The 12268-nt window shown below is 41.0% G+C and overlaps 1 protein-coding gene across 3 annotated transcripts in view; it reads left to right on the top strand.

Moving 5' to 3' along the window:
- The window catches only part of CD99L2 (CD99 molecule like 2), a 497554-nt gene that overhangs the window by 376816 nt on the left and 108470 nt on the right, over positions 1 to 12268 (top strand). For all 3 annotated transcript variants that reach the window (XM_078688659.1, XM_078688658.1, XM_078688657.1), the window contains one exon: positions 8288 to 8350. In XM_078688659.1, coding sequence (XP_078544785.1) covers positions 8288 to 8350 — 63 coding nt within the window. The remainder of the gene's footprint in view (positions 1 to 8287; positions 8351 to 12268) is intronic.

Genomic DNA, 12268 nt, shown 5'->3' with positions numbered 1-12268 from the left:
TGTTTTTGTGGAAACTTTGTTTCTAGATACTTTTTGAAATAGTTAATAGCCTGTTAAACTAGTATATTATTTTCTTTCTCAATTTGTGGCACTAATGAATGATCGTCTGCTTAGCAAACTCTTAAACCAAACTCCTAAATCAAACTCCTAAATAGTTAAGTCTAAACGAGGCCTGGGTGAAATGTAAATTATGCTGGCATAATTTCTGAAATTTCTCGTTATGCTTCTTGCGCAAACACACAAACAACAAAACTTGTTTTGCTATTTGCGATACTTTTATGTTTTTTGCTTTTTTACTTTAAATGCATCCTTCCATCAAAAATTGATGCGAGAACACATTCCACACTAAAATGTATCGCTAAAAGACTGATTTGCATGTTGCGTAATTACGCAGATTTGTGGCAAAATGTCACAAACTTTGCACATTTCTGACATCCCAAGTCTTTACACTCTCATGTGAAGCCATGTAAATGAACGTAGAATTGTATTCTGGATCATATACCCCTAGACACCCCTTTTGCTCGGTAACTACCAGTTTATTTCTAGTAAAATGATCGGTGAGTTCTTGAAGTGTTTTCTGCTGATTTTTTTTATATAGTGCTAGCAACTCAGCAGAGTCCTCAAATAGCAACATTAAAACTGGGCAACCGTTTATTTTATTGACGTCGACATCCAAATCCACTAAAAAAATCGTTCGCATAATTAATAAGAGGCTGGGTACCAACACTCTTCCTTGAGGCACAGGAATAAGTCACATAGTTTTCCTTTTCTACCAAAACAAACCAAACTATTGGGGTGTTGCATTAATATTAGGAAACTTAATAAAGTTTTGTCCATCATCAAATTAATTGACGTCTCCTAAATCGATTAATAGCTGCATGAATTGCCCCTTTAAGGTCAATAAAGACTATATTAGTATTTTATTCACTATCACCCTATGAGGTATTTTGAGAACAGCACCATATAAGAAGATGGATGACTGCACAGAAGAACCCACCCTATTTTATAATTATTGTGGTTAATTTTATTTTTTAAAGATAACATTTTTATTGTAAGCATATGGCCGCCACATTTAGGTGGTGGCATGTTTTTCTTTTTATTTCTGTGTATGTTATTTGCTTTTTCGTTTTAAGGCGGTGTTCGCAATTAAAAAGAAATAAGCAGCTCATCAAATTGCCAAAGCGATTGCCATCATAAATGTGCTCATACCGTATAACTGCATGAACGTTGTTTGTTAAAAAAGCAATACAGTTTCTCAAATCAGATCGGGAAATGCCAACTAGCAAGAAGTCGTGGCAATGTGCTTTATTTATATTCTGCTTTTGGAGAGTTGTATCTCTGAAAGCACTACTGTCTTATTGCAGGTCATAGGGTATTTGCAACATCCATTTGCAGCCAGAACGTGCTTACCAGGTTTACTTTGGTCATGTAACCTGTCGTCCTATAGGACAGTAAATATATTGTACAGAAGCAGATGTAACATTGACGTTAAGGTGGATGCTCGCTCACACCCTCTTTTTTAGTTTATTAAACAATCATTTTTTACTCCATTCATCATTCCTGTCTAGGCAGAGGTTGTCCATTCTCAGAGGAACACAGTTCTCTTTTTGCCTTAATATGTACCTTGTCGAAACACCCCGATGCTGATTGATTTGGCATAGATTTGCTGGAGAGGTAGGTTAACAATTTGCTTATAGTCGCCGTCACATTACAAAAAGAATGCAGAATAGAACTGCTTTAGCCTCACAAGACAGGGCTTCATATAAATTAGGCAAATTGGCAAACAGTTTAAACAAGAGAATGTCTAGGAAAAGTGAAGTTCAGTCTGTACATCTGCAGTTGGAAGTCAGTCTTAAATTGTTATCCTGTGGCAGTCCGCTATCGCAGTTGGAGATTGAAAGTGGTAAAAATAAAGTCAATTAGGCTTTTGTACTGCCTTAGAGGAATGTAGGGTCCATAGGAATATTGGCCTCAGAGCAGCCACTTAATATCTGACCTTCATGATTTTGCAAAATGTTATACAAGGGGTGTCCCGCGTTTGTGGAGTTTACCTTGGGGAACGCAACTTGAGGAATTCCCAGAACCTCATCCAAAAATGTGACCCCTACCTTGTGCTTCAGGTCAACCACAGTAGATGCACTGAAGTTTCACAGTAGGATGACCACATTTAGTTCTGCTAACTTCATAGTCAAGAACAGCTTCTGCAAAACATCTGAGCCTCCATTAATCTCCACGTCGCTAAGGTATGCATTCACTAAGTCTAGCCCCATGCCATTCACCTCAAAATGTCTGAACAGGTTCAAAATGTCCATATTGTCATTATCCCCTAACTTTCGAGAACAGATTAGCTCATCAGTATTCCAAATTAATAATCCACCCGAGCAACCCACTTTGACGCTGGTTTTGACTGAAAGAGATAAGTGGAAAATCCTCCTTTTTCAGTGCTATGCATAGAACATTCGGCCACATGCATCAACGTTTCCATTTGCAATTCCTAAATTGCGAAAATTAAGGAATCGCAATTTAGAAATCGCAAACGGCAATGCATGAAAAAATCTCAACTTTTTTGGCGATTCCTTATTTTTCCTTAATTGCGATTCACAATTTGCGAATCGCAATTAAGGAAAACCTTCCCATTCATTCCTATGGGCCAAAAGGACCATAGGAATGAATGGGAAGGCATTCACATTTTGCGATTTTCAATTTGCGAATTCGCAAAATGTGAATGCAATTTCAAGGGTGCAGGGGGGGTCCAAAGAACCCCTCCCTGCACCCCTGAAATTTAACTTTAAATGCAATTTACACACACACATGCCCCAAGAACATGTGTGTGTAAATTAAAACTTTCAAATATGTAACTTGTGCATGTTTGAAAGTTTTCAGTAAATTAGCATGAAGTTCAACTTCATGCTAATTTACCCCTTCCAATTTGCGAAATCGCAATTTAAAAATTATCATGCTTTGCATTTAAGAAATCTCAAATTGCGATTTCTTAAATGCAAACGCAATTTTAGAAGCGCAACATGGTTGCGATTCCTAAAATTGCGAAAAGCATGATGCATCCAAAATTTGAGAATTGCGATTCTCACCGTTTGCGAATGCAATTCTCAATGAGGCATGTGGGCAAGAGTTCCTAGAAACAGCATATATCCTGAGCAGAATGGAGGTCCACCAATCATTGTCAGTTGGAAGTTGTTTAAACCCTGCTATGTTGTAAAAAAAATACTTAAACTGCATTTGTTTTCCATAATATTAGACTGTCCATGGGAAATTGAAATTAACACCATTTTCTGGTCAAAGATTGAGGGACAACGGGTTAGGCCACACCATTGCCCTCGGCAGGGGTGGCTGAAGTGGACCCTCTTTTTGGCCTATTTAGCAGAACAAAATAAGCACCCGAATAATGCATACCGAATTATGCAAACAGTAATAGTTGCTGTGCTCTGTTAAGTGATGCACAGTTAAAAACTAATGAGGACTTCAGCCCAGCTATGACAGTCCGTGCTCAGGTTGCTTGTCCTTCAGGAACAGAAGCATTCATGTTTACTTTGCTCTTTGCTCCCAACCTTCAGAGCAGTAGGCTGATAACTGCTAAGTTCTTACCCAGTCACTGAGTCCATGGTCCCTCCTCTGATCTAGAATCACCAAAAAAGACCATGTTAACCACTGAATGTTGACTTTGAATGTGGAGTACTCAGTGACTTGTGATGTTTTTTTCTATTGGGAGCAACACTTCAACTAATATTTCTTTTGAGATTACCTTAATCATTTCGTGCAAGGCTTCATGTTGTACCTTGGATTTCATTGGACAACAACATCACTAGCCAAGACAGGTATCCTTGTTTATTATGAAACCAGTGTAAAACGGTATTAAGAATGGAATTGCCAGATTCTCTAATGTTCTTAACAAGTTGTGATACTCCAGTTAGATATGCAGTTAAATGATGGGTTCCGTAAAGTCCTAGACCACTATTTATCCTAGTTTGTCCACTCTCTGACAATTTTTAAAGTACGTCACTTAAGACCTAAGCCTACGTAATTGTGGTATTTGAATGGCAGAGCTTGCCTTTTTGTTCAACATTTTGAATCATTTTATGCACCTCCTCAACAATAGAGGAGCTGTCCCTTTCTTGAGTGATACTTTTAATGCAAGAAAAACATTAAAGCTTTTTTGACCAGTGATTAGTTGAGGCAGGCTAGGAAACAATAGTTTGCTTACATGACTCAATACTATTCCATTTAAACGTGAAAACCTTCATTCTCTTCTCCACAAATATGGCTGTCAGTGAGGTAAACTTTTCGTTTAGCTCTCTTAATAGAACTTGTTGCTTCCTTCATTCTACCCTGCAGGCCCAACAATCTGCCCTTCTGAAGCTAAATATGGCCAGTGTGGAGGGCAGAGATAGTGAGAATTTAACTGTTGCCAACTAGAGAACCAAAAGCAAAAAAAAGATTTAAGAGGTTTAAAACAGTTACAGTGTCTGGGCAGGTCTCTGGTGCGACCACAGTACACTCATTTGGCTTCCGGTTAATGTAATGGCGCTACCCCTTGCTGGGTTAAAGGACAGGCACCAAATATTAGTTGAAGCAGCAGGAGCTCTGTGACACAAAGTCCCTCAGGGTGTCCCTTTTGTTGGTCCTTCAAAAACCGAGCTGCTGGTGGTCTGTAGCCTCTCTAGCAGCAGGCCTGAGGAGAGCGCTGCAAACATCAGTGGCTACCTGCTACTGGGCTGAAATCCTTTCAAACTAGTTAACTGCTTAAAAGTACTTTGGGAGGCATTCATTAGTTACTTCACATAAAAAATTGGGTTATTGCTTTATTGGGGTGTGGGCCCTGGTCAAGCAGCAGCCACAATCTCTGGCAGGGTGAACCAAAAAAAGTAATGACATTAACCTGTGCTTAACCCTGGTTAGCTTGACACAAAAAAGCAGTCAGGCTTAACTTACAGGCAATGTGTAAAGTATTTATACAGCATATAAACAGTAATAAGGTGAAATCACAACACAAGATAAATCCCAAACCAATTTAGAAAAATAGAGTATGTTTTAATAAATCATTTAACACTAAAACGACAAAGCATCCAATCAGTAGAACTGGAGTTATGAGTTTATAGAGTTTTAAGTGAAATCTAGCGCCTAAAAGATCACAGCGCCAATCACAGACATCTAAATGAAAGTTAAGGCCTGCCATTCTGGAGTGTGGTTCAGATACAAGAAGACTGTTAGGCCCAGTCAGCGCTTACCTTCGGACTTGGAAAAATTCTTGAAGCAAAATGTATGACAAGGTAAAGTTGAGCGAGGCAAGGCTGCAGGAGGTGTCTAAGAAGAGAGCGTCATCCTTGGATGGCCTGGGTTTAAAGCCGTGGTGAAGATTTCCATGTTAGGACGTATTCGCAAAAATGGAAGTCGAAAAACTCTAGTGGGACGAAGCAGAGGGCTGGAGCTGAAGACAGTTCCCCGAGGTCGGATACCCTTTGGCAAAAGACCTCAGAAACAGATTTCCTGCTGCATTGAAGAATGTTGCAGGAGAAACTGCAAAGACAATCCGGCCGGTGATGCACATCAGGTGGATAGACGAGCAGGTTGGTCTCATTCTCCTCTTGGTACTCCGTACACTTTTTAGGCCAAATGTGGTCTATGTTCTCAGTTTTGGAAATTGGCCTGCTGTGCACCTTTAGAACCACAACCAAGGGTCCATGACTGGTGGGACACTTGTTGGGGGTTCAAGACTCACTCAGGCTGGGTCCAGATGTGCGTTCAAGATGGTGGGATACTTTTATGTCCCTGTGGCTCTGAACATGAGGCCAGAAAACCAGCCCTTGAAGTCAACTGTGGTCGTATTGGGTGCAGTTAAGGATGCAGGGTTCAACAGCTGGACTGGCCTGTGAGGGTTCAAATCAGGCTCCAGGTAGCAAAGCAGCCCATCCCGGTACAAAAGCAGTCTGACAGAGTGCACAGTATTGGAACAGTAGCAGACAGACCTCTAAAAGTCCTTCTGCAGGTCCAGTAGTTTACTGGTGAGTGGATCTGAAGGTCCTATTGTATACCCTGGTGCCAGTCTTCTTGAAAGTGGTAGAAGCTTTTGGAAAAGTTCTTTGAAATGCATGGAATTTCCTGACTCACCTGCCCTGGCTCCAAGCTGGCTAAAGTGACAATAGAGGGTCTTTAGGCCCTTTTTGTGAAGCAGAGCACAGGCCATTCAGGTGTAAGTGGGGCTGTGCTTGGCTCAACCCCCTCCCCCCTGCAAGCAGATGGCCCACAGAGGCAACCCTAATCACTCTATTGGGTGACTGTCTGGGAGGAATTCTCAAAGTCTCACAGTCCACTACACCCAGTCATGTGACCCTAGACAGGCTGCAGGCACAAACGGCTCAGGGCATGCAAATGCTAACTTTCTAAAAGTGTCATTATGAAAATTGTAATGAAAAATACGACTTTACCATTACAGAGGGTTTATTATTTCAATTTCATAGGTACCAAACAGGGCCTATCTATCTGCTCCCAATTAGGAATTGCAGCCTATTAAATGTAAGAAGGAACCCCCAGTGTTATCCTAAGGGAGGGGTAGACCTCACAGTAGTGAAAACGGATTTTGGAGTTTTTCACTACCAGGACATGTAAAACTTTAAAGTGCAAGTTCAACCTCTTAACTACCCAGAACCCTGCCCTCTGGGCTACCCAGCGCCTACCTTAGAGATAACTTATATATAATAAAAGGGGGGTTTAAGGCTTGGAAATGGAGTTTAAATGCCAAGTCGACATGGCTGCACAATGGCAGGCATTGGGCATGTTTTAGAGTGCTACTTCAAGGGGTAGGACAATAAGTGCTGCAGTCCCACTGGTAGCATTTAATTTACTGACCCTGGGTATATGGTATACCACTCTACAAAGGACATATCTGTAAATTAAATATGCCAGTTAGGTATATGCCAACTAAGCCATGTTTAGGGAAGTGAGCAAAAGCACTTTATACTGGTTAGCAGCGGTTAAGCACAGAGTCCTAAGGCCAACAAAACCAAATTCGGCAAAAAGTGGATAGTAAAAGGCAAAAGGTTAGGGGGTGACCCTGCAGAGAGGCCAGGTCGAACACTTCATATTTAAATACTTGGGGAATGTACACTAAATTACATAGCTTATATGGAAATCTCTGTTTTACAGTAGGCTGATAGGGCAGCATTGAGCCTTTCACATATATGACTGCCTGACATGCCTCTGATTCTGACTTTGTGATGGACCAGCCTTTGAATTCCTAATACATTTTCAGGGAAACTGGATCAAGTAATATTGTCTCCTTTAGAATTGATAAGAACGCTTATTGAATGGATAGTAGCATAATGTCGACTGATGTTACATAATGTACTAATTAAATAGAAGTGATCATGGGAGGTCAATACACTCTTTCATTTTCTTTATTATTTGTGACTTTTAAAATGTTACTTCAAATGGAACATTTAATAACATCCTCTTTCACCTCTTCCATAGCTGATGAAAGCCTCACACAGAGCTTACATCACCTTTGAAATATTCCTTAACCATGCTGCTTTTTATAGCATTGCCTTGTAAATTATCAGAGAAAATGTGCATAAAGCGTAAATTTGACTTTTTTTGCTTTCTGTGAATAGATCTGTGTAGGCTTGAACGGAGTTTAAAAGGCAATGGTCAATTGCTTTTCTGAGAAAGAAGCTTTATCTCCTTTAACAGTGGCTATCTGTAGACCTGTATGTGATCTGTGATTGGAGTAGGGTTGTTTCGTATGTAACAGGTGACAATTGTATCATAATTGTTTAGCACTATATGTCGGCTCATTTAATTTCAAAGTAATTGAATTATTTATTGAACATCTTGGATTTTTTTGTTGAACACTACTTTAGTTGTTGCACTGACAGAGAACCATACTTGGAGAAACATTAGAAATTTAGAATGTTATTAATGTCTGCATTGTGGTTTTTTACCTTTCATGTTGTCTAGTTTGTTTTAATTTGCTATAATTCGAGGCACATTTATATTTCACTCAATGCGAGTATGCAGTGCTTGAAAGATTTTAAAGGCTTACTTTCAATAGTTTCAAAGATTTTTGTAGGTAAGGGGAAAAGGCTACTTGTACCCTTCTATTTTGAAGATGAGTGTTGTACCATGAAATGTCTCAAGCAAGAACCCATTGCAGCTCATCAACCCTCTAGTGTTCAATTCAAAGCACACAAGACTAGGAACAAAAACATTAAAATACCGAATTACCTAAAAACAAATCGTGAAGATGCCTGTACTAAAATTACATATTTCTTTGCAGAATGGTCAGACAAGGATCTTGATGACATTCTTGATGACGGCTACCGCCCAGATAAGAACAAAGGTAAGGCATTGCGCAGTAGAAGCTGGTGGTCGAGCCAGATAGTTAAATGATGGGTGAGATGCTGAATAATTTAGACTTGGGTTCAACATACTCTTCATATCAGGAAGGGTGCAGCTGTGACTAAATGTTGAGAAAGTTATTGACAAAGACACAGCATTAATATCATGAAGGTGTATTTATGTGCTTCATTGTTTTTTTTCATTAATGATGCAAGCAGATTCCATTTAATCCTCGGTGTATAGAAGAGCTGAGGCTTCTAATCCTTGGAGAATACGTCTGCTGATGGTTTGCAGTCGATGCTGAAGGTTAACTTTGCATTCATGTAACACAGCTGCAGGGCCGGACTGGGAACCAAAACCGGCCCTGGCAAAGTGCTTGTCCCCCCTCCCCCCACCATGCACAGCTCTACCGGTTTGCTGAATGCCGTGCCACCTAGATGTAGATCGTTTTGATAAAGCCACTGTTTACTCCAGGTCTGGCGTGAATTATCATTTTGTCAGTAATATGTGACAACATGTATTTTGGGCTGCTGTGTTCCCATTGGAGCAGGGTCAAGACTGACTTGTACATATCTGGGTCCAGACTGAGGTGGCTTGGTATGCAAATATAAATGGACTGGGATGCGGCCTGAGTAATTACCAGTGGCTAAGATTAAATCAAGCATTTCATTCATCACTTTTTTGTATACTTTAGTTTAGGGTGTACCTTTATGACGTCAGAGAATTTCCCAATGTGAATTAGGTTTGCAGAACACAACCCTCTATGTGCATTTAAAAAAAAATATCATTCCAATTAATGCTTGTTGAGAAGTATATTCTCTGGTAAACTGAAATCTAACTTCCTTCCCCGTTTCTAGCTAATGACATGGGCAAGTAGGCATGCTGTGCAGTAGTATGAAGAACCTATTTTTATAAGACTAAGGTGGATGCTGATGATTTAGTATAAATAAGTCTCATTGTTTTGGAAGTAAAGCGGGCTGCAGGTGGAGCCAATTTAACCCCGTTGGTGCTCAGGACGGCACCCGGCGGTATGACGTCACAGTGGGTGTGTGCTAAGGATGGCCGGAGGCCGTCCGAATCCCGCCCACTTGTTAAGTCTCCCGATATGTAATGGAACTCTTAATACGGCGGAAGGGATATCTGTCACGTTTGTGATGGAGTAACCCGTCTGCCAAATCCGTAATCAGGCCCTTAGAGTAGTGTGCGTGTCCAAGGCTTGTCTTTCATTTAAGCAGCTTTCTCCCTGTTCGCTTTGAAGGTTTGTCCTTGGGGGTCATTAGGAGTTCTTGCAAGTCTGTATTATGTACCATGGTCTGTTATCAGGGCTGTGCCCTCCATAGCAGACTGGTAGGGTTGGTCTGTTGCTGCCAGGAGTTCTGAGACCATGTGTCTTTGCTTGGTTCTCTGATAGGTCATTAATCGCAGTTCTTCTAGGCTGCACCTATTTGCTGTACTTATTACTGCACCGCGGAGCATGTACGCCCTGTTCGTCTGGCTCACAGCAGACTCCTTTCTCATCACTGACGTTTTATTCTGGTATTTTTAACATGAAACTCGTTAGCGATGTTCATAGGCATTAACACCAAGGCTTGGCGCTACTTTTCTGAAGAAGAACGTAACATTCGTGGAGCTCTGCACACTGATCTAGGAGAATGTAATAATTGTTCAGTGCTTGACCTAAGATGTTTGTGCAGCATTGATTGACAATTGTACAACTATTGATGATTCCTTCTGCTTTGGTTGGTTCAAACTCCCAATCAGCTAATAGTTGTTTTGTTATCATTTAATGCAGTGAACTCTATGATATGACTTCCTTTTTCTTCAAAGCATGATTAAGAATTCTGAAATCCCATTTGTTTTTCTTTCAATTCGCATGTGTGTGTTTTAAAATGTGTGATGATGGCTTGCTTTGTTTAATTATCGACTGTCTTTAATTCTGTCTCTGTGCGTGTTGATAGGTCTGGAAGTCGCCGAGATCTTTTAATTTTAATAAAAGTGTGTGAGCGTGTGTGTGTTTTTGGAAGAGCGTTCAGCCAGCTCTCTTCATCTATTGGTCTCTCAGTGTGTCATACACATTTTTGTTCAGGCCACCACAGTTTGACGCACAGTCATCCCAACTTTTAGTGACAGTATTCTGTTCTTGCATAATTTCTCCTTTAAAACACAACAGTAGTCTTCTTCCCCAATCAAAAACACTGGCAAAGCCTGACGTTGGCAGTAAAGCCCAGATTTCTTGGCTTTTGCAATGCTTGTTTCACGTTAACAGTTTGCCATGAAGTGCGCCTGTGTTCCTTTGGCCTTGGTTAAGTCACCTCCCTTTCGAAGCAAGTAATGAATCATGGTCCATTGGTGCTAGTGATGGTTTGCCTCATAACTACTCACCTTCCACTCAGAAGTAGAAGGTTGTGGTTTGGTATTTTCTAATTCTGCGTTTGAAAAAAGTAACAATGAGGAGTTATACGTATGAAGATCCTTGCAGCAATGTCAAAACCAAAACTTGGTTGGGCCATACTGGGCACTAGTGTTAATATGCAAATATGATTGTGTTTAATGTTACGTTTAACATGCAGAAGCTTTGTATACACATATTAAATATTAATTTCTAATGCAGTTGCTGAACGAAAGTTATAAAGTAAATGGCACTATTACTTTATCCTTACCCTACTTTTTAAAGCTACCAGGCATTCCTGCCATCGCACAGACCGACGGGTGGTGTTTGTTATTGTGGCTACTGCTTGACCAGTTTGATTACCATATTGTCTTACTTTTCCGTACATGCTCAATTCTTATCTTTTCAGGATATTGTCAATATTCATTTTGAGGATTATTTTGAGGATTATTTGTTCAAATCAAAAACGAGTGTGCCAATTTTCTTATCAAGCCAGTTGGATGCTTTGTTTTTAAGAATGGACCTGGATTCTGGTCCACATGATGGGCAAGCATGTGAAATGATGACATTCTTCAGGTCTGCATGGGTTCTCAGTGCTGACCCAAGGCAATTTGTGGCATAGTATTGAACTCCTTTGTCAAGACTGCAGCTTCCCTGCCTCCTGAGACGTCCTGCGGATCCCATTAATTTCCCTTTGCACAATCCATAAGAAAATGAGAATCCTTTGAACCTGGACTTGTTTTTTAACAGTGTGCCGTGCATCCCCTTTCCTATGGAGTTCACCTACATTGGATATGTGTTCCATTACTATGGCCATTCTCCATTCTGTGGCCTTATTATGGCCATTCTCCATTATATGGCCATTCCTTTGGGAAGGGGTACAACTTACTACCATACTCAGCATCACCATTTTGGGATAATTTTTTTTTTGTTAAGAGGGCTTTAGGGGACACGCCACAGACAGATGCAGTGTGTGACTGCACCTGCTCGGATGGCTACTTAGGGAGTCCTGTGTGCTACTTAGGGGCGCACTAACTGTGTGTCATTTCCAAAGTGCATACAGTTAGTGCACCTCCTTCAGCCAGTGGCCCAACTAAACTTGAGGGGGTCCCCCTGTAAGGTACACGGCACGGAGAGGGGCGCCCTCCGGACTCAACCAGGAGCTCTCAGGCTAGGGTACTGTGCTGAGGGGCCCCCCTGGAGCTCATGCCCCCTCACCCCCGCACCGTGGGGGCTGTGGAGGCTATGTTACACACTGCCTTCAGCTTGTTTGCCATGGTGTGATAATATGGCGCTAATGCAGAGGAAAAGTAATTTCCTCTTTTGCAGGGGACCGCGACCACATGCAGATGGACGGAACGTAACTTTGAGATTGCACAGGTGCATCATGTTTAGCCACTAGATCAGTTTTACTAAAGGGCTTTGCAGACATCTGTGGCCACTCACTCACTTTTACTGAATGTCTGTGCAAACACCTGGGGCGCCTTTATTAATATGGAAGTTCCACAGGGATGTAAAAAGTGTGTTTAA

Source organism: Lissotriton helveticus, chromosome 4_1, assembly GCF_964261635.1.
Source record: "Lissotriton helveticus chromosome 4_1, aLisHel1.1, whole genome shotgun sequence".
Taxonomy (NCBI): Eukaryota; Metazoa; Chordata; class Amphibia; order Caudata; family Salamandridae; genus Lissotriton; species Lissotriton helveticus.
Note: the sequence above shows the minus strand (reverse complement) of the source record. Positions and strands in the feature narration are given on the sequence as shown.